The 22,354-nt window shown below is 34.3% G+C and overlaps 3 protein-coding genes and 1 non-coding gene across 4 annotated transcripts; 3 read left to right on the top strand and 1 right to left on the bottom strand.

Moving 5' to 3' along the window:
• Positions 1–169: 169 nt before the first annotated feature.
• Positions 170–7,211, top strand: LOC123199426 (la-related protein 1C-like). Its single transcript, XM_044614428.1, has 6 exons — positions 170–862; positions 1,689–2,181; positions 2,258–2,414; positions 2,504–2,594; positions 5,764–5,835; positions 6,437–7,211. Exons 1-6 carry the CDS (start codon positions 461–463, stop codon positions 6,584–6,586), a joined length of 1,365 nt encoding a protein of 454 aa, XP_044470363.1. The 5' UTR covers positions 170–460; the 3' UTR covers positions 6,587–7,211.
• Positions 7,212–19,639: 12,428 nt separating this feature from the next.
• LOC123199526 (bZIP transcription factor 27-like) lies at positions 19,640–20,420 on the top strand. Its single transcript, XM_044614563.1, has 3 exons — positions 19,640–20,113; positions 20,183–20,260; positions 20,355–20,420. The coding sequence occupies exons 1-3, from the start codon at positions 19,640–19,642 to the stop codon at positions 20,418–20,420; spliced, it is 618 nt and encodes a 205-aa protein (XP_044470498.1).
• Positions 20,421–21,447: 1,027 nt separating this feature from the next.
• Positions 21,448–21,519, top strand: TRNAE-UUC. Its single transcript has one exon. It is a non-coding gene; the product is annotated as a tRNA-Glu (tRNA).
• Positions 21,520–21,754: 235 nt separating this feature from the next.
• On the bottom strand, positions 21,755–22,171 carry LOC123199525 (probable E3 ubiquitin-protein ligase ATL45). Its single transcript, XM_044614562.1, has one exon. The coding sequence runs from the start codon at positions 22,169–22,171 to the stop codon at positions 21,755–21,757; it is 417 nt and encodes a 138-aa protein (XP_044470497.1).
• Positions 22,172–22,354: the final 183 nt, after the last annotated feature.

Below are 22,354 nucleotides of genomic sequence, written 5' to 3'. Positions count from 1 at the left end.
TCAAAATTATCCAATCACATGATGACACATATAAATATATATATATTTGTGTACTCAAAATAGGTACACATAATTTTATGGTAAAAAATATAACTAATACTTTACAAATTTGAATAGGAATTAAATGGATAAAGGGCTATTTAAGTAAATTCACCTAACTAATCAAGCCAGGTATCAGAATTCCCAAAGAACTAAGCAACCAAATCAGTAACAGAAGAGGAGAGGCAAGCGGCCACCATCACTGCGATCTCTCTTCAGGATCGCCTACGAATTTCTTATTTAAAACCCTAGAAATTCACATACATTATCAAATCATAATTCAATTTTGTTCTCCTTCGATTTTTTCCATCATATAAATATTTTTTCTTCAGGTTTTTTCGCGGCTTAATTTCTATCGGCGATCAGCAACTCGTCTGACTCGCACACAGAAACAACAACACAATAAACCCTAAATCGATCAATGTCTACCGAGAGTGTAGATAACAACAATAACAACGGTGTGAATAGCCCCACCCAATCACGTGGCGGTGGCGGCAAAAAGGCAGTTGCGGGAAGGTCTCCGTGGGCGCAAGTCGTGTGGGCCGAATCGGATTCGAACGCGTCCGTTCCTTCATCGCAGTCAGTGTCGTCGACGGCTGTGGCTGTGGTCGAGCAAGCCGAGGAAGAGAGTGCGGAGTGTGGGACTGGCAATGCTGGCAAAAAAACAGCGTGGAATAGGCCGTCAAACGCGGCGGCGGATATTGGGCCAGTGATGGGGGCTCATGCATGGCCTGCCTTATCGGAAACAACTAGGGGATTTTCGGCAAAGTCGTCTTCTGAATCGTTGAAAGGTTTATCTGACGGATCATCATCGTCATCGCAGGTTTGAATTCTCTGTTTCGTTGCTGAGAAATTTTTGTGAATGCTTAAAAACTCAAAAGTGGTTTTAAGTATTGGATTGTTTTTCTTTTTACTGTTTTGTACTTTATGTTGTAGCGATAATAATGAGAGAACTATGGGAAGCTAAACTTAGCGTATGATCAACTCAGTTGAATTTAAAGTATATAGGTGTCAACCATTTGATAAGAATGATTAAATTTGTATGATTTAGATAATAAGTGTATAGCGATAATAAGTGCATTGTATTGTTTAGTGGGAAACAGAAAATAATAAGTGTTGTTTCAATTGTGAATTAATATAGAAATTAGAGTATTGATATGCCTTGTGTGTTTGTTAGTTTGCTTGCCGAGAAAGTTTGAGGAGGGAAAATAAATTCTGAAACATGGAATACAAACTTAGTATATTGAGTTTTAAGTGGGACTTGAAGACATTAGACAGAAGATTGTGGACACAGTTTTTCTGTTTTTTGTTTTCTCAGCAACCAAACTGAGGGTTATTGAGTTGATATTTTATATTTGTAGGTGTTGTTAACTTTTTTATGGGATATGTTTGAATTGATGGTTTAGAGTTATAATTTTTTAGTATGCATCACAAGGCTTTTGGACTTAGACAACAGATGACAATAGATTATGCCTTTGTTTATCTGAAAAATAAAGAGACGGTTATCGAGTTAATATTTTTTTAGACTGGGAATGTGTTGTTAACTTATTATAGGATATGATCGAATTGATATTTTAGCATCTTAATGTTTTATTAAGGGGATATGAGGCTGTTAAAGTATTTGCTAACATTCATGGGTATATTTGTAGGGTTCTGGAACATTAAATTTAACATCCCAGAAACAAGGCAATAATAATGTGAACTCTAATTCAACTCCAAACCATACAGCTCTGACACGCCAAAGATCTATCAAGCGTAATGGTGCAAATTCTTCTTCAAATGGTGGCCTTACTCATCCACCAGCCCAACAGGGTCCTGCTGCGGAAGGCACCTTAAATCATCCTTCTCCAAGAGATCATTCTCAGCAACGTGGTTCATTTAGAAACCGTAATGGTAATTCACATCCTCGTGGAGATGGTTCTCACTATGGGGCTAGACGTGATCATGACCGTGGAAATCAAGAATGGAATGCTCACCGAAATTTTAATGGTAGAGATGGCCACGTGCAGCACCAGAGGGTCATTCAAAGGTTTGTGAGGCATCTAGCTCCGCCACCGCCACCGCCACCACCACCACCGAGTTCTAGTCAATTTATTCCACCCCTGCCAGTGCGCCCTTTTGGCAGCCCCCTTGGCTTTCCTGGTATGGTTTTACATATTTTATGACCCTTGCTTTTAGTTTTTGGAGAGTTTGCTGAAACAGTCCTCTTTTTTCTCAGAGTTCGCTTCGCCTGTGTATTATGTTCCGGCTTCACATTCAGAGACACTCAGGGGTGTGCCTTTTGTTCCACCACTTCCACCACATGCTGTGTTTTTCCCTGCTTTGGACCCTCATTTGCATTCTAGCATTGTCAATCAGATAGATTATTATTTCAGGTAATTCTTTTACTGTTTAGTTTTTAGAATAGATCATTGTAGTTAGTTTATTCTGTGTTAATGTAGTTCCACCTCCTTTTATTTTGCAGTAATGAAAATTTAATTAGAGATACATACTTACGTCAGAACATGGATGACCAGGGTTGGGTTCCAATTACATTAATCGCAGGCTTCAAGAAAGTAAGTTTTTTGGGGGATACTCCAATTGGATTTTCTCAAACGTGATTTTCGGTGGTCTTTTGCTTATAGCTTTATCATGACAATCAGTTTGCTCATGCATGGGTGGGCATCACCTCATGGATTGTTATTTTTGAATGTTACTGTTTTTAGGCTCTTAAGAAAGACAAGAGAAAATGAAAATATAAACATAACGGTAATGTTACTCTTGGTTGATAAGTAATCTTCTTATGATATTTCCTTGCATTAGTTTTTCTTATTTCATCTTTGGTTTGGTGCTTTTTTGAGTCAGTAGTTTATTTTTTGCATTTAGAACTCCTTTTATTTTGTTAATCTTATGGTTTATTGCCCTATCAATGTGAAGGTTGTGTTTGTGGTTTTATCACTACAAACAATATGATAGTGCATTGGCCATCACCCCATTCAGCGATATTTGATTTCAGAGATCAAGTTAATATGATATATTCTTGTATTAGTTTTATAAGCTCTATGCTGTGTACCCTGTATGCTATTGTTTATGACCATGATATGGTGGATAATCTTAATTTCCCTTTTGCTTCCTCTTAAGTGTAAAGTTTGCAAGCAGGCCTACCTTTTCTTCTATTATTTTATTTGTATTAGTTGGATTATTTTCATGTGAATGTGAAGGTAAAGGGTTTCATTGAAAATTGAGAAAATTGGGGATAAACTTATTTAATGAGCTTGTTATTCTTTGCTTCCTTAACCATAGCTGTTGTAGTCTATCCTTTTTCAGATACAATCTTAATTTTTCAATCATTCCTTATTAAGTTTGTCATATAATTGTACATGTTATCTTAATTGTGAAGTCTTCTGCATTGTAAGATATTTAAGACATACTGTGACAGTTTCATAAACTTCTGCTCATTTAATTTAAGCTTAACATCGAGTTTCTATATGTACACTTTTGTTAATTAATGTTACATATGGCATTTACTTGTATCAGTCTTATATGCTCTATGTTTTGTAATATATACATTGTTTTTATGGACCATGATACTGTGGATTATCATAATTCCCCTTTTGCCTCCTCTATAGCGTATGCAAACAGCCCCTTTTTATCTGTTATTGAATTTCCATAAATACCTAAGACTAATCTTGCATCAATTTCATACGCTTCGACTCTCATTCTCTCACATAATTTAAGCTTATCATGGAGATTGTATATACACACTGTGTTTCCTTTTTATCAGGTTTATGTGGTCGATGTTTGCTAGTCTGCCCACTATTTTTTGTGGGCCATGATATTATGGGCTATCATAATTTCCTTTTTTACCTTCTTTTAGGTGTAATGTAGGGTGCCCCATTTTTTGCTGCTATTGAATTTGTATTGGTTTGATCATTGTCGTATAAATGTAAAGGCAAAAGGTTACATTGAATTTAAAAAAAGTGGTTGGGTAAACTTGTTTAACGAACTTGTTATTGTTGGCACCATCCTCATCTGTTTAGAGCCTTGTTAAGTTTGACATATAATTGTGTGCATTTTCCTAATTTTGGAATCTTTTGCATTGTTAGATACTTAAGACTAATACCATGCCAGTATCAGAAACTTCCACTCTCACATAATATATTTTACACAAAGGTTGAACTGCCAGGGGATTCTAATGTTATTCTAAACGTGGGGCTTATCTAAATTTTCGTTTTAACTGATAGTATTCATTTTTTAATTTAATCTTTTCATTTGGTACTTAGTATTTTTTCAATATATGCTCATTCCCTCTGTTTACTGGGTGAATAACAGAGTTAGTTTTAAATGTGTTGGATGATATGCCTGTATTTCCTATTTCAGTTCCTAGTTTTACCGATTCAATTTGCTGGATAATCAAGAAATTCAGTAAAATAGTGACTTTGATTAGTAGATGTATTTTAAATTGGTCAGGGTGTTTCACTTGCATGAAATTGATGTGGTCTCATAATGATGACTGGCACTTTGTGCTGGTAGCCCAGTTATAGTATGACTTTAATGCAGTTGTACTGGTTCAAATTGTGCTATTCTGCTGCTGCGATACTGGGAACTGGCATTAAGTGGTCCACCAAAACTTGACATATGGCTTAGTGAATCGATGACTCAAGATATATGAATTCTGTGTTTGTATCCTTGCATGGATGTGTATAGGTTACTTAAGCTCAAATTTTGTATACTTTTTCTGTTTCATAGGGCTATTATCTTATTTTGCTCCATAATCTTTATCTCATATCAACTTACAAATTTTATGAAGCTTGTTATAGTTTGTTCATCATAAGAACAATTTCTTATGTATTGCATATGGGGCATTTATTTTATGTTATTCCAGGACTTATTTCTTGATGGCATCTCACCTTGATTTGTATTCTTTTATGTATGAAATTTTAATGTCCTTTATATTCTGTGTCAAGGTTTTCCTCTGTGACTACCTTATTAATTCCCTGAGGGCTACCTGCATCACACACATGCAAACCATTTTGCTATTGTAAAATTAAGTAAACTAAATTCATCTGTTTCTTATATCTGGTTTTGAGCTTATTTTTTGCAATGTAATGTTCTTTTGTTTGGTTAGATATAAGCATATTGATGTTTGGTTAGATTTATACATTTACATATACATGTGCATGTTTGGTTATATATATGCATTTACATATACATGTGAATTCCGACACGCAGACAAATAAAATTAATTAATTAAACTAGCTGTCTGTCTTTTACATGAGTTTTTGAACTAATCTATCAATGCAACATTTTGTTTCTAATCAAAACCATAGAATGTTTGGTTGGGTTAAGAGTAATGCACACACGTTTCACTAGGTGAATAGACTAATTGATCTCTTTCTTAGATCAGTTTTTTTGAGTATAGGTTTGATAATGCAACATTCTTTTGTTTCTGATCAAAACCATTAATCTACTGATGGTTGCATTTAGTAAAGCATTAATCTTCAATGTATTATTTCCTGCATAAACTCTTAATTAGTCTTTGTTTTGTCAGTTGGTACATCCATCTTTTTTGTCATCTTCATCCAATTTCTACACTTTGCTCTTTATTTTGGATTTTATATATTAATACTGGTGTATTTTCCCTTGGGAGTGTACAAATGAATTATTCATATTTGGATGCACCAGTGGTGTTGCAATTCTGGTTGAACATTTTTTTAAGAAAATTAATTTAAAATCTCTTTTCAGGTTTTGCTTTTAACTGAAAATATCCAACTGATTTTGGATGCTTTGCGAAGTTCAACTGTTGTAGAAGTACAGGTATCTCTTTGAATAATGTATTTGTGTTTTTTTCATTATAATGAATTCCTTTCTCCTTGTTGCTCCACTGATCCCCTTGCAAAAATGCGACTTTCACACCGTGCTTGACCTTAATATATGTAAAAATTGACAATATATATTTATGAGTGTAAAATACCCGCAATGTGGAGCAGTTTTTATTATTGGTTAGAGATTTGCACTTGGCATGCAGGAGCAGTTGTCATCATTGCTTGTGACATCAACTTATTTTCGATTAAGATGTCAATTTTTAGAGAGATAAACATCAGGGGAGTACTTAATATAGGTTAATGATCAGTAGGTTACCCCTGCGATGAAAGAACACACCTTCTAAAATCTTCAGCTACCAAAATTTGCTACCCCAAGTATCCAGTGTTGTAATACATATGGTGTGGTTGGACATACATTGCATCAGTATTTGTGCACCATCTAATGGATCTGTGTACAACCCATTACTACTTGTCACTGCTGAAGTTACAATTTTTTATGGTTTATATCGACTAACTATATGTTTTATTTGCTGAAGTAATAAATTTTTAAGATTTATATCTACTTATATATATATATATATATTTTATTTTAGGGCAACAAAATAAGGAGACGAAATGATTGGATGCGATGGATAATACCTCCGGGTCAATTCTCTAATGTTCCAAGCGTAAAGTCTGGTCATGATAAATTGACTTCTAACTTTCAAAATATTTCATTGGAGCAGAAGACCGTACCACAATAAGCCTACCATTAGTAGGTCACCATCTGGGGATTTGAATGCTGGGACAAGTCAAGTCAGCCTTGGAGGGGGTTCAGGTTGCTCTATTTCAGCCAGAAATACAAGTTAGTAGAGTTTGGCAAGTGGTAAATAATTGGGTTGGGAGGGTTTTTAGGAAAAGGATCATTTTGAATACAATGGTTTTTCCTTGGCATGATTGAAGCTGATTTCTACTGAGTCTTGCGAGTTAAATAGAAAATTAAAAAAAAAAAAAAGAAAACCAAAAGAAAATTCAAAAAAAGAGGAGGAAAAATAAGGGGAAAAAAAAAAAAACCTTGCATGAATGAGCTAGTATAATAGCATGAGTCTTTTTGGATGTTTGGTTTTGTTGGGCAATCCCATTCTTGTTGTCATGTCATGTTGGTGTTTTCGAATGGGGATTTTTTTTGTTATGAATCTTTTGGCCTTAGGTTGGTGATGGAGCTCAGCTTATGTTACCTTTACTATTGCTCTTTCATGTGTCAATCTATAATTTCATTCATATACATTCTTCAAACCTCTGAAGATTTTTATTTCATAAAGTGGTCCTTGGTGACAAACCCTTGTTACAATTTTATTTATTATATGGAACTTTTGGAACTTATAGAAATTGCTTCTTCTATTGTTTATTTTTACTATTACCTGGTAAACAATATTTGACCTTGCTGAACTAGGATCAGAAACACTTTATTCTGATTATTTGTATTATCTTGTTAAAGGGTTCATCTTTGATTTTGGTTTATGAGAGGCAGGAGCTGTGTAGATTATTACTAACATTCGTGAACTAGTCTTTATAAACTTTAATAAAGAGTTTTTGGATATAGTTGAATTTGATCTAAATCGAACACAATTAAGACTTGGTATTTAATTTTGGATTCGATCTAAACTAATTTGAGTTTGAATGTTTGGATTGATTTGAATTTGAGATTAAATAGCTCATATCAAATCTGACTCTACTTTGCATCAAATGTGACAAACTAGAATTTTGTTTATAAGCAAATTGTTGGAGGTAAAATACTTAATTTTTAGTTCTTGTCTAGAACTTTGAAATGAAAGTTAGAAAACCACTTTGACAAGTGTGTCTTTGTAGGGTAAACAAAGTCTATGAAACTTTGAGTTAAAATTGAAGTTTTGTAAAATCATACGAAGTATTTGAAATAAGCTGATTTCAAATAAAAAAAAAAGGATTTCGATTCAATTGAGTCTGAAAGTAAGTTTGCTCAAGATTCAACTAAAAACAAGATTTCACTTAATAATTATTCCATTTTTCAATGATCGTCCTGATTAAGGTTTATAAGATATTTATACAAGAGAATCGCCTCAGGTTGGCAACAAATGTAACAACTCATCACAATTGTTGATTAAAGAAGCAAAGGGAACATTGATCATTGGGGAAATAAGTCACTTCTATCAATATTCTGCATTTTGATATCAATATCTTCTTTTTTACAAAAACGCACCGTATTAAATACTTTATACAACTGGTTGATCGATTCCAACCAAATTAGCTTAGCTGAATTGGATGAAATCCACCTATTCTTCATGTATGTTTGACGCATTAAATTTTGCACATGAATTAGGGTTCCTTTTGGTGTCTGTCTCAGCCTATTGAAAACATTAGGTTTTGGACCCACTTATCGCCACGCTCAAATTTCTTGTAAAACGTGCTTATCGAACCCAGGAATATACTCCATCTCCACGGATGCATTCAATTCTCTTACCCAAAGGTTTATTACGATGATATTCTCTGCTCCACTCCAGAGCTATACAACCTCAATGGTCCCTCTCCAATCAAATCAAGCGTTTTCTTCCATAGAAAAGTACTACCACAATGGTGCCATGCTTCTTTATCTTTCTCAAGTGCATTGCCCTCTCCTCCTTTTAAGGAATTAACAAGTTAAAGAAAGAAATACACGAGTGCCCTTTTGATCTTCAGTGAGAATGCAATTTATTTTAAGTATTAATCAAAGTATTCCATCGGAAAATTATGAATAAGCTTTGGTGCTGGTGCAGCTTCCCCATAGTACTTGCCAGTGGATGATGACACGCATACCGTTTATTAAAGCAAGTATGGAGGTGGAGGACTGGTGGGGCAACTGCAATTACGGAAGAATCTATGGCTAGAGTTTTAGGCATGATGGGTGTCGACACAATACTCGACTCTTCACTATGAAATCTACATTATAATCTTTGCTTTCTTGAATATCTTTCTTTTGGCTTTCAAATGGTTAGTTTTATAAGGACGTCTATTGGGCTAACAATTTCATGGAAGTTATAATTAAAAGGTTAGGATTAGGGTTTTCTAATGTGAAAGATAAGAAGACCTTTTTAACTCTCAACCCAGAAGTTATAATTAGCCATGGTTGAAGGGTATCTCTCTGAAGCGCCATAATTTTATGAGTAAAAAAGAAAAGTACAGACTGTTAAAAGCATTCCTTGTTTTTCTTTTTGTCTTGGCAAGCAAAAAAAAAAAAAAAAACATTTATAGTTGTATTTCTAGTATATCTTTATTAAAATTTACTCTTTTGGTACATGCGTAGGAGATTTTGAGAACCGAAGAGACAGTCGACACTGTTACTGTATAGCAACTGACTTTAGGGAGAAGATGAGAGCTTTTATCGGTCGTACAATTTAATGTTGGAAGAAACAAAATTTAGAATTTATGCATGGCCATGAATAGTTGAATGCAATGCTTCATCTTTGTCTCTTAGTCAACCTGCAATCACTTCGTATTGTTCCTCATGTGAAGCGCCAAAATATCGATCTTCTGATATGTACAATAATTTTGTTTTTAAGTAAAAATATATTATCGCTACAAATCCTTCCAAGAAGGATTGAAAGCAATCAACACTCACCTTTCTTGATGGAAAGAATGGCATAAAAAAAGTTAATACCTATTTAAGTTTGCACAACCAATTAATTTATGAACTAATCATTATTTTCTCTTGAAGTCCTATTAAAGTTTCTGTAAGAGATATCCAAAGATGAACAATATGCCTAAATCTCAAATAAGTTCAGTTAAACTCCTTTGGCGTTCCTCTTTCTTTTTCCTCTCATCCCTCGTTCTCTTTGTTTGTATTTTACTTCTTCTGCTTCTTCATTGTCTTTGATAATTGGCTATGACCTAGTTAAATTATTGATACGTATTATAAATAACATAGTTTTATTAAATATAAATAAATAAAGGAGGGTGTACAGTTTTTTAGCTCTAAAACCCAAAAAAAGATTTTGATATGATTATTTGATATTTTGCTAAATACTTTTCATCTCAACTAGGGTTTATGCATCGAGTGAACTGTAGCAAGCACCTTGGGTTGGTTATTATCAAGTCAAACTTTGAATTTGAGTGGCCGGAACCTCATATTAAAGCTGAGTCAACAATTATTATCAAATATAAGTTTAAGCATAGCATGAATTCAATCAAATTAAACTCAAACCTAATAACATTAGATTCTGTAAGACTCAATTACAACTTTATTTTTTATTAATGTCTTTTTTTTATACTAGTCAAACTGATTAATTATGTTATGCTCAAGTTGGAGTCTTAGGATTTGTGTAAATTATAATTTTGATATCATTTTATTTATGAAAAGACAAGAGAGAAAATGCATGTATAATTAATACTTAATTTACTTTTTTTTTATATACATATTTACTTCGTTAGTATCGTAGATAAGCACCCAAAGTCCCATAAAAGATGCAGCCGACTGTCCGCGAAGAACCACACAGCAGTAGCTCTGCATAAAAAGCTAAGATTTTTACTTGTTCTGCTCGCCTCTTTCAGTTAATTGCAGCTTCCTTTAACATCTTCATCCCTAATTTCCTGATCAGTGCATGTAGAACGATGCTTCCGTAATGATATCAATGTTTCTGATTATCATTGCTCATGTGATTGTAATCAAGTCCTTCTTTGAAGTTTACTGCCTCTGATAGACTCAGAAACTGAAAGACTCCCCCATTCATCTCCCATATAAACATCCACGCCAATCTGCAGAATTCTCTTGGTCCCTTGACCCTTAACCCATCTGACACTCGAGCCCAAACTTCCCTTATTGGAGCCCCTGAGCTCGAGTTTAACCGTCACGCATATTTAAGAACCACTAAGAAGAAGAACCGGCGAGTTGCTGGTGACCGCCGTCGTCAGCGCTTGAGAAGAAGAATGATTAATTAATTTCAAGTTGATTAATTCCCGCAAGTTAATCAGTTGTTGCTTTGGGGTTCTTGGTTCCATTTTCTACAGATGTACCATCGGCTGCTTAGGGCTCAGATTCAATCACTTACAAGGGAGAATGAGAGGCTCATGGAGATTGAAAACATAAAAATTAAATAGCAACATTTGTTTTACAACGAAGATTAGCACAGTGCACTGTTATATTTCACTCTTTATTTCGTGGAAGTTTGTTAATTGGTTTCAATTTTTGGGCATGCAGGCACGCATAGCTGCCAAAGCAGCTGGACTGAAGCGATCCTTGAGCTCTCATTTCTAAGCAGTGTGATCAGCTATGGCGTTCCATTCTTCAATCGTGGCAATAACTAGGTGGTGCATAAATGAGAGATAAATGGAGTCGTTGTTATTAGGTTTTGTGTTTTGTTTGCTGCTTTCTAAAGCTTTTGTGTGAGGGTTGAAGCTCAGCTGTGAGTGGCAGCTGTGAGACATCAATGAGAACGAACTCAATCATTTATCAAGAGTATGGGACAAGTAACCATGGTTTTGTATCATCTCTCTCGTACTCAATTGACGACAAGAGGCTCTCTGTTGTGGAGCAATATTTAGGACGAGGACCCATCTATGTGACAGTGTGTGAGCATCGACTTCATGATTTCCCTGTAAAAATTCTAAGAATTCAATTTGTTTTATTTCTATCTCTTTCCTTTCTTTCTTCAACAATATCTTCAATGGTGTTTGCCATGAGAATTGCCTTAGGACTCCACTTATATGACAACTTTTAACATCTTCTTCAATGCCATGGGAATCTACAGAGCTTGCACGATCGCCCGTTAGGTTTCTGGCGACTGGATTGTTGACACTATTCAACTATGCAAAACAATTTAACGCCCAAGTTCTGGGGAAACCTTAAAGTCCTTTCCCTCTCCAAAATTTTGGGGAAAAAAAATAAAGAAAGCACGTGGAATTGCATCAATCCAGTTGCACTCTACAAGATCACACCTCTTTAAGTGCAATTTGCAATTTAGACCTAGTCGCACCAGGTTTGCTGCAACTCTGGCTGAAAAAATAGCATATTTCAGGTACAATTATGGCCCAATTACACTTGAAATGTATTATTTAGCTAGAATCGAATCTAAAGAGGTTTGATCTTATCAAATCGCACCTGGCTTGGTGTTATTTTGGATGCTAGAATCTCACATTTTCATGTGTGATTTATGCCGATTGCACTAAAAAATGTGCAATTTAGTTTGAATCATATCAAGTGAAGTGTGATTCAAGATAAAAGCATTGTTGTGCTTTTGGATGTCAAATCACACTTTTGCTATTGTGTTTCAAGCAAAATTTTGCCAGAATCAACGATCGCTTTCAAAGTTAATATAATAATTTTACAATAAAGTAAAATAGTTAAAAGTAATCTGAGAATATTCTAACATAGTGTTAGGACTCTTTCTGTTAACAGAATTGAATTTTGGGTGAGAGTTTGTAGCTTAATTATTCAAGGAGTGAAAATTTATGGTTACCCCCAACCTATGGTGGGTATTCATACATAACTTTAAAAATAGATATCTTCTCCTGGCAGTGAATTCACATGCCTAATATTTGTCAAGCTCAATTTCTGGGTCCTTACTGCAATTTAGCAAAATGTGCAACCTTGTATTTCTTGTATAATTGTATTAATAAAACTATACGTATATAGTTTTGAGTCTTTAACTTCAAGTTTCACCGAAGAATATATTTTTTAAAGAGTAATACTATGAACATTTAGTTTTGAGTATCTAATTGATTGTCGAAATGATATGCAATCATACATTATTCTTCAAATAATGCTTTGATAAGTGAAAATGAGTTTCTATTTATATCTTTAAACTAGTTGTAACTAGAAACAGCAAACTAAAGAATTTCCCAATAAACTTATTTATGTTGCAAATAACAGAGAGCATGTTTTGAACTTTGAAAATGAAAGTTGAAGCTCATCGATCCATCAATTTTCCTGATAGCTGTGTTTAGGGTAACAAAATGTTTTGAAACTCTGAATTGAAAATCAAAACTCATCACATATGGCCATTGGGCTGCCTTTGTACCATTTCAGATGCTTTAAAACCCCATTATTACAACTAAGAAGAGACGTAATTTAAGCCCGGAAAAATCAATATGAACTTGTCACATCAATAGCTTCATTTTCAAACTTCTAGCTGGCTGCTCTTAGAAACCAAATTTTGTCTTTAACCTTGTTGGTGATTTAGTTAGCTTTTCTAGAAACTACAAATCAGCACAAACGGCAAGCACTGATTTAGTTTTATAGTCTTGGAAGAACGGCCAATAAAACGCAGTACAAGCCAAACTGGTTTCAATAGGACGGTGGGTTCTTCATGGTTTCTGCTCAGCATAGAACAATTCTCAGAACCCACTTCCCACCATAATCGATTGTCTTGTAAAACGTGTCGACCCCAAAGGATGTTAAACTTATAACCTAAAAACACTAGAGGGAATCTTATTATTAAATCTTCTGCTCCACTACTGTAAAACTCATATATGGCATATGGAGTGGAGACACATACGGCCCCCCGATCAAATCAAACGTCTTGAACGAACGACGTGTCGTCTTAACGCTTGTCCTTTTTTCCTCTTTCTTAAGTTTGGGTTTTGTAAATGGTGATTAAGCAGCACGATAGACAACCATCTGTTTAAGTACTTCCATTAAAGTACGATATGGGGAAATTTTTTTTTCAATTACATTTTCCTTGGTTGGCAGGAAGTTCCTTACGAATACTAACTGTTGTTGCTCCTTCCCCATGGTACTTTGGTAATGGAGGATGACGCAGTTACAGCAGCCCAAAAGAAGCTATGAAAGAAACGGAATATATAATAGAGTCACATTATCTCTCTTTGAATTTATTTAGTTTTTGGTCCAACTTAAAACTATGAAAAATTTCATTGAATGGTTAAGAAATATTGCCAAATTCCACTGCATGAATTAGGATGAACAACGTTTAAGTCTGAGGAGATATTCTTATAAAAGGCCAGAGGCTTATTTCTCCCTCAAGGTTAGTTCAATATCATAAATATATTCATAACAGCTTAAAAATTTAAACTTCTTTTTTCAGAGAGAAAGATGAAAAATTATTATTTTATTATTAAATTTTAAAATCTTAAAAATTTATATAATTTTTTCATTCAAATTTTAAAAATAAACACTTTATCTTACTCTCAAAGTTTGAAAACTTAATATTTCACCTTTTAACAGAGCTTATTAGAATAGATTGGGTTTCTGTGGTCTACATTTCATATTCATTAGCTATTTCTTCAGAGTAACATAAATTGAAAAGAAGATCAAACCAAAGAATGATAGTTAGCTCATAATACTTTTCCATTTTTTCGAGATTATGGTATCTGCATTGAATCGAGGGTTCAACAAATCAAGTTGCTAGTTCATAATTTAGCCCTCACAGTTTTATAATATGAACATCTTTTGGCACATGCATACTGATTTATTTCTCCAGATTTTCATAGGAAAAGGACAAGTAAAATGTGACTGCACGTCGATAAAAAGCCAAAGATGCTTCAATTATACAATGTATTCTATAAATTATAGAATAAAACTTTATTTTTCGCTCTTTCCCAATGATAAATTCTACGTCCATAGAAAAGTTCCTCTGATTTTACTGTGCTTTAATAACTTAAACAAATATAATAATTTTTCTCCCTCTCCAGTCTCCAGTCTTGACGATCTCTTAATATCTGCCAAGAAACCGTGTTTATTTCTTTCATATTGCCTTATCTAAAGAGAAAGATATAATTTCAATATAATCAATAAAATTATATATATAATTTTATAAATAAATAATAATATATTAATTTATCTTTAATTTTTAATTATTTAATCATATAATAATATTTATATATGTATAATATTACTTCTGTACCATAAGATTTCACAGACAACACAAATATATTTATCGGAAATTATCAAAAATAGCCAAAATATCCTTCCACTCAACAAAAATATCTAAAACCACTATTTTCAAGCAAAAATACCTAAATTCACTATTCTTAAACAAAAATATCCATGACTTTTTCTAAAATATCAAAATTACCCTTCCTTTCATTTATATAAACCTTCTCACTCAGTAGAATGGGTTAAATGAAATTTTATTAAAATTAAGGGGGTATTGTGATATTAAACATTATAAGAGCATTATAAATTTCTCAATAAAATTTTAGGAATAGATAATTGAGGGGTCAAACAAAATGTTATTAAAATTTGGGGACATTTTGATATATCGACTCGTATTTTTCAGATTTCCAAAGAATTTTTCGATTGTTGCCATTCTAGGTTTTTCAACTTTTAGAAATCAAATTTCAGTTTCGTTTTTTCGAATTTCACCATTTTACGAGATATCGACTCGTATTTTTCAGATTTTCGAAGAATTTTTTGATTGTTGCCATTCTAGGGTTTTTCAATTGTTAAAATTCGAATTTCAGTTCCATTTGTTCGAATTTCACTATTTTATGATAGATCAACTAATAATTTTTAGATTTCTGAAGAATTTTTCGATTGTTGCTATTCTAGGGTTTTTCAATTTTTAGAATTCGAATTTCAGTTCCGTTTTTTTACATTTCATCGTTTTACGATAGATTGACTCGTATTTTTCAAATTTTTGAAGAATTTTTTGATTGTTGCCATTCTAGGGTTTTTCAACTTTTAGAATTCGAATTTCAATTTCGTTTTTTCAAATTTTACCGTTTTACTAGAGATCGACTTGTATTTTTCAGATTTCTGAAGAATTTTTTAATTGTTGTCATTCTAGGGTATTTCAACTTTTAGAATTCGAATTTCAATTCTGTTTTTTCGAATTTCACCATTTTATGATATATCGACTCGTATTTTTTAGATTTCTGAAGAATTTTTTGATTATTACCATTCTAGGGTATTTCAACTTTTAGAATTCGAATTTCACCGTTTTACGATACATCACTCAAATCACATATAGAATGAAATCAAATACATATCTATATATAATGACAGATAAAGTACATCATACACATACGCACATACAATAAATATATACATACGAACATATGAAGAACGATAAACAAACAACGAGGTAACTAAATATACATCTGTGAGCTACTCGATATAGTGAAAATACAACTGCGATGCTAAACATCGACGCATAGAGGTAGACGACTCTCGGGAAAAACCGTAGCTCTGTGATAACGCTAAACACTCAAAAAAACGTAACATAAACACGCCACAGTCATCGAAGCCTAATCCCTGCTGAGGGACATCCGTCGCTCGATACAAAGCGAGGGAATCACGTCATGGAGTCCTTCCAGAAGCTATCCAAAAACTCATCACGTCTAATAACGCGGGAATAAATGTCATATACGGTCGCATGCGCTGCTCAAGAGACCATATTCCCTGAATATCATACCTCCTAATCGTATACCGTAATCGACCACTCACGAAAATCTATGACTTCGGTGACCCAATGTGCGTTGTCGAAGTTTATAGGGATGTAAACCTATAAACAGTGACAAATTTTAGTTAATTATCGTTGTCGTGAACCAATTCAATGTAATAGAAATATATATACACTATACATGATCGACCATCCCTATTTGCGAGAATTATCCTGCACAAATTTTAAAAATTCGTTAGACATTCAAAAAAACAAATATGTAAACAAATGTATTCGTGGAAAAAACATAAAAAGAAAAAGGGCAAAGGACTATTTCCCACCCATGTTTTAGCCGTTTCTCAATCACATACCCACGCCAGATGAAAAACCCAACCACCCACCCAAATTTTAATCTGTTTGTTTCCACCCACATTTTTTCAGTTAGATTAAGGGGCAAATTAGTAATTTCATCAATAATTAAAATTTTATCTCATTTTTCCCCTTTAATTTGAAAAACTAACATTTGTCCCTTGAATTAAGTTTTAAAAAATTCACTTTTTCCCCCTGAAATGCAGCCACTTTTTCCGGTGACAACTGAGAAGATTTCGTCCAGAGGTCGACCACCTCTGGACGACGATTGTTGTCCAAGAAGGACGACCGTCGTCCAGAACGGTCGACGCTTCATTCAGATCTGGACGACGCTTTGTCGTCCAGATCTCGACGACAAATCGTCATCCATTCTGGACGAGAAGATGAAGCGTCGTCCAGTCTGGAAGACGAATCATCGTCTATTTTGGACGACGAAGCGTCGTCCAGTCTGGACAACCGAGTGTCGTCCAAAGAATGGACGATCGTAGTCCATTCCAGGGACGAGCGTCATCCAGAGAATGGACGAGCCCTCGTCACTCTCCCTCCAGCCACGTCGTCGCCGGTGGTTGGAGGGAAAATGAAAAAAAATTAGGGATTTGAGGGGGTAAAAGTCACTTTTTAAAGTTTAGGGATGGGGGTAAAGTGTAACTTTTAAAATTAAAGGGGGAAAATGTGATAGAATTAAATCAGTGGAATATAAACAGTAAAATGACGGTTTTACCCCTCTATTTAACGAAAAATTTAACGACAGATGTGGGTGGAAACAAATAGATTAAATTTTGAATGGGTGATTGGGTTTTTCATTTGGCATGGGTATGTGATTGAGAAACGGCTAAAACATGGGTGGGAAATAGTCCTTTGCCCAAAGAAAAAAATATGAAATAATTAAAAAGGAAATGATAAAACTTAACAAATAAGATTGTTCGAATTCTAGACGTTGAAATACCTTAAAATGTCAATAATTGAAAAATTGATCGAAATCTAGAAATAACGAGTCGATATAGCCAAAAATGGTGAAATACGGAAAAACTGCAATGAAATGTGATTTCTATAAGTTAAAATACCATAGAATATTAACAATCGAAAAATCGATCGAAAATAAAAAAATATGAGTTGATATATCCTGAAATGATAAAAATCGAAAAAACAGAACTGAAATTGGAATTCTAAAAGTTGAAATACCCTAGAATGACAACAATAAAAAAATTCTTCGAAAATCTGAAAAATATGAGTCGATATATCGTAAAACGGTGAAATTCGAAAAAACGGAATTGAAATTCGAATTCTAAAAGTTGAAAAACTCTAGAATGACAACAATCGAAAAATTCTTCGAAAATCTACAAAATACGAGTCGATATATCATAAAATGGTGAAATTCGAAAAAATGGAACGGAAATTCGAATTCTAAAAGTTGAAAAACCCTAGAATGATAACAATAAAAAAATTCTTCAAAAATCTAAAAAATACGAGTCAATATATCGTAAAACGGTAAGATTCGAAAAAACGAAACTGAAATTTGAATTCTAAAAGTTGAAAACCCCTAGAATGGCAATAATCCAAAAAATTCTTCAGAAATCTGAAAAATACGAATCGATCTATCGTAAAACAGTGAAATTTGAAAAAACGGAACTGAAATTCGAATTCTAAAAGTTGAAAAATCCTAGAATGGCAATAATCGAAAAATTCTTCAGAAATCTGAAAAATACGAGTCGATATCTCGTAAAACGGTAAAATTCGAAAAAACGAAACTGAAATTCAAAAACACGAATCAATATATCCTATAAACGAAAAAATCAAAATATTGAATTGAAATTACGTTATTACATCGTAAATTATGGCAAAAAGCTCCAAAATTCAAAAAATTGAATCTCAAATTTGAAAATTACATATGGAAAAACCCTAAAACAGAAAAAACGGATATAAAATTCGAAAACTACACGATCAGAAACACTAGATAACAAAATTCTCAATTTACCCTTAATGAAAATTCCTTTTTAAAACAAGTCAATTGTTATTAGCAAATTTCAGAAAAATCCGCTGTGTTCTAAGGAATCTCTCTCAACTCCCAAATATTTTAACAAAACTATTTTACCCTCCTAACCCACGGTCAATGTCTGCTGACCGTGGGAAATACTGTTCCCACGGTCAAATTGCTGATCCTTCGGCAGCCATTTTCGGCTAAAATTTGGTTGTTTTGGCTTTCGATTTTTTCATAAATCAAATCTACACCTTGTATAACACAAAACCCCTCAATCAATTCAACGAAAACAATCTAGAATCAAAATATTTTAAGCATTGTTCAAATCGAAACCCTAAAATTTCAAATCTCAAAATCTCAATCAAATCTTAATAATATAAGCAATAACTTGATTCAAACAAGATTATGGGAGATATACTAACCTTCTTTGCCATTTGCGGTTGCCGAAAAACAAGAAAATCGACAGAAATCTAGTCGACCATGGGATGATTGTGGGAAAGTGGGAAATTTTGAATTTTCTTTGAATTTGCACAGTGAAATGACCGTGGGAAGTAAGAAAATTTGCTGTATTTATATATGGGGGCAGTTTTGTCATTTCAAAAACCTGGGCATTTTTGCTTAAACCTGAATATTTTGGCAATTTTCTTAGACCCCCTAAATTTTGGCTATTTTTTATAATTTCCCTATATTTTTCAAAGGCCAAACATTGCTGAAAATTTTATTTCTTGTTTTCTTCTTTGCCATGTATTTTAATGCCTCGTAATTATTATAGATTTAGAGCTAAAAAGGTACATTTAAGGTGTGCCCTAACGTAACCCGTGAAAATATTAGGTATATTTGTGACTTTTGGAAACCTCAGAGCTAAGGAAATTTAACTCGTTGGTGTTGAACGCTAAGGTTATTATAAAAGAGCCAACTGGGTGTCAACAAATCTCCACAAGGCATAAGCATTTGCATTATTCAACAAGCTTAATTAGCTCTCTCTCTCTCTTTCGTTCAAATCAACCTCCATTCCTTCGTCTCCAACCTTTCCAACCTCATCTTTTACTTCTTCTCTCCTCCCAAACTCCATTTTCAGCCTCGGCTTTCCCTCTAACAGTCGACACTGTGGAACAATTTGCATGGATCACAATGACCCTCATAAATACGGAGCTTCTGATTGTACTAGTGGAGCTTCTTTTTATTTGGTTTCTCAAGGACATTTATCTGTAACTTCTCCTGAAACTCCTTCATATTCCTCTTCTACTAACAGAAACTCCGTTCTCTGGGACTTTCTTGGCGTTTGCTCCAACAACCCACCTCTTCGACCACCGCCTGTTAATTTTCGCTCTTCATTTACAGCACCCACAAACTTTCTTACTCTAAATTCTGGAGGGGCTGAGGCTCAGCTTCACCACATCCCTTCTAACCCTCGGCCTCCTATTGCCCCTACTGTGCCTCCTTCTCCCGTTGGTGACAACCCCACTGGGCTTTTATCCTCATCCCGTCCACCCACCAAAGGGTGCAGGAGGATCGACGGTGCCACTGCTGAATATCGTCATCAACGAAAGTTGAGGAACCGAGGAGCGGCAGAGAGATCTCGCGCGAGGCGAAATGTCAGTATTATTATACATTTACGTTGTGGTTTGGAAGCTAATTTTTTTTTTTTGCTTGTTCTCCTACAGGCATACGATATGGAGCTAAAAGTAAAAATTGCAATGCTGAGGGAAGAATATGAGGAATTAAAACGAAAGGAGGAGGAGGTATAAATGTATAATTATCTAGCACAGCTTCACTATCATAATTCGAAAGGCTTATATTTCTGATGTTACATACATATATTTGTATGGCATGCAGCTCCGTTTGGCTCTTGAGGAAACCCGGCCATTGAACCTTAGACGGTCCTTCAGTGCTCCTGTGTAATCTGCTTTTTTCAGTGCTTTTGTAAGAGGTTATGCCTTTTATTTAGGAGAATCAAGAACGTTATGTTCGACTATATATTTGTGTAATTTGTGGGTTATTTTTCCTTTAATTTCTTTCTCTTACTGCCAATGAAAACAGACATCTTGATCTCTTAGCTTGTAATCCACAACCTGGATAAGCTAGCATGGAAAACTTGAGACAGTTCTTGTAGTGTGTTAATAATTTCTCCATATATTTTACCCATATTTTGAAGTGTGATTCATGTTAGAGTCAATGAATTACATTTTTCCTCCAAGGTTTGGCCTAAAAAGCCTTTTCCACCTTTTATGGTACGAAGCACACTTTTTAATCCAAAATCAAACTTTGTTTACAGGGGCATAATAGTAATTTCACCATTAAAAAGGGTGAAAAAAATGAAAAAGCAACCTTTGAACAACTTAAATGTTATACATATGATAACTTTGACACTCAATCCCTGTAACCTATTGGAAACCTTAGCCCTGATTGTTTATTGGGATCTTATCTCCACTGTCAACTTAGTCATCTTCATCACTTGTAACAAATCAATTGCCTTCACCAATTTAAAATCTCTATCGTTTCCTCTTGTCAATAAAGAAGTCATAGTTTCTAACGTCTGAGAATTTATTTCTTCTTGTTGTTTCCCATTGTTTTTACTTGCCATTTCTTTTTGTTGTTTCTCATTATTTTGTTCGAATCTCCCTTTAACATATTATTAATCTAATATAGCACTCATTCTGTTGATGACTATTTGATAACATCTTTGGTTAACTTAAATCTATCACTTTGGATTCTAATTAAACTTGAATCAACCTTTGTGTAATTTAGTTTAACTTGAATTCAAGACAGGGGCTTAATAAAACGACAAATGGGGCTAAAAATCATATACATGGAAGATAAACGGTAACTCCACTAGAATTTATTATATTTTCTAGGGTTTTGAGAAATTACGTAGGCGTGACCGGTCATATTTTAGTGAACATAAAGTTAATAAGAGAGTGATATCACCTCCGTTGTCGTCCAGCGGTTAGGATATCTGGCTTTCACCCAGGAGACCCGGGTTCGATTCCCGGCAACGGAAATTTTATTTTATTTTTTAAAATAATTCAATTTATGAATATGTTATTTATATGAAAGCATTTGCAATATTGGTAATAACATGTGAAATGTATGCGTAAGTGATGATTTGTGTTATTTTTTACCCTAAAAAAGAAAGCAACAGTGATGAAACTAAATGGGAAAATGTGAATATTTACATTTATCTTCTTCATCCGTGGGAAAATCTGCACTCTAAATTCAATGAAATTTGACACAGCTTAAAAGCCAGCAACATGGAAGGAAGAAAACCAGATCACCATCTCCTCAGTAAGCTCGTCCCTGAAGCGAAACTTGTCATCTTCATTTTTCACCGAAAACCGGCACATGGGACAAGTCTTTGAGCATCCACTGAGCCATCTATTTATGCACGCCCCATGAAACTTATGCAAGCAAGGAAGAACATGGCAGTCCTCTCTAGCTCCTTCATTCACCCCCGACAAACACACGCAACACAGCTCACTTTCATTATCTTCGGCCAAGCTTGTCGAGCCCAGAGAGCTTGAAGCACCAGCCTTGGCCTTCTGTTGAACATCGGATGCGATCAGTTCGTAGGATGGCACTGCTTTAGTACTTCTGGGCTGCCCTCCTGGGACGATTAAATTAGAGAAGAAGGAGATCAACTTCTTGAGAACCATTTGGTTTAGGGGAAGATATTAGCATTTGTTGGAGTTTTTTATAAGAGGTTTGTGGTTGAAGATGGTGGGTTGAAGGTCCAAAGTCTTTTGTGTTTCTCAGTTTTATTGCGTAGTTTCGAAGGGTAGTTGATTGGGAGAGTTTAACACAGAGCGGTTGCACCTAAACAAGAGAATTACTCTTGA

The sequence above is a fragment of the Mangifera indica genome, chromosome 16, assembly GCF_011075055.1.
Source record: "Mangifera indica cultivar Alphonso chromosome 16, CATAS_Mindica_2.1, whole genome shotgun sequence".
In the NCBI taxonomy this organism is placed as follows: domain Eukaryota; kingdom Viridiplantae; phylum Streptophyta; class Magnoliopsida; order Sapindales; family Anacardiaceae; genus Mangifera; species Mangifera indica.
The sequence above is the reverse complement of the archived record's forward strand: the minus strand, read 5'-3'. Positions and strand labels throughout refer to the sequence as shown.

Coding starts and splice junctions, on each gene's coding strand:
- LOC123199426 (XM_044614428.1), top strand. CDS start 461: ATGTCTACCGAGAGTGTAGATAACAACAATAACAACGGTGTGAATAGC. Junction 863..1,688: donor GATCATCATCGTCATCGCAG/GTTTGAATTCTC, acceptor GTATATTTGTAG/GGTTCTGGAACATTAAATTT. Junction 2,595..5,763: donor TAATCGCAGGCTTCAAGAAA/GTAAGTTTTTTG, acceptor ATCTCTTTTCAG/GTTTTGCTTTTAACTGAAAA.
- LOC123199526 (XM_044614563.1), top strand. CDS start 19,640: ATGGATCACAATGACCCTCATAAATACGGAGCTTCTGATTGTACTAGT. Junction 20,114..20,182: donor GATCTCGCGCGAGGCGAAAT/GTCAGTATTATT, acceptor GTTCTCCTACAG/GCATACGATATGGAGCTAAA. Junction 20,261..20,354: donor TAAAACGAAAGGAGGAGGAG/GTATAAATGTAT, acceptor TATGGCATGCAG/CTCCGTTTGGCTCTTGAGGA.
- LOC123199525 (XM_044614562.1), bottom strand. CDS start 22,171: ATGGTTCTCAAGAAGTTGATCTCCTTCTTCTCTAATTTAATCGTCCCA.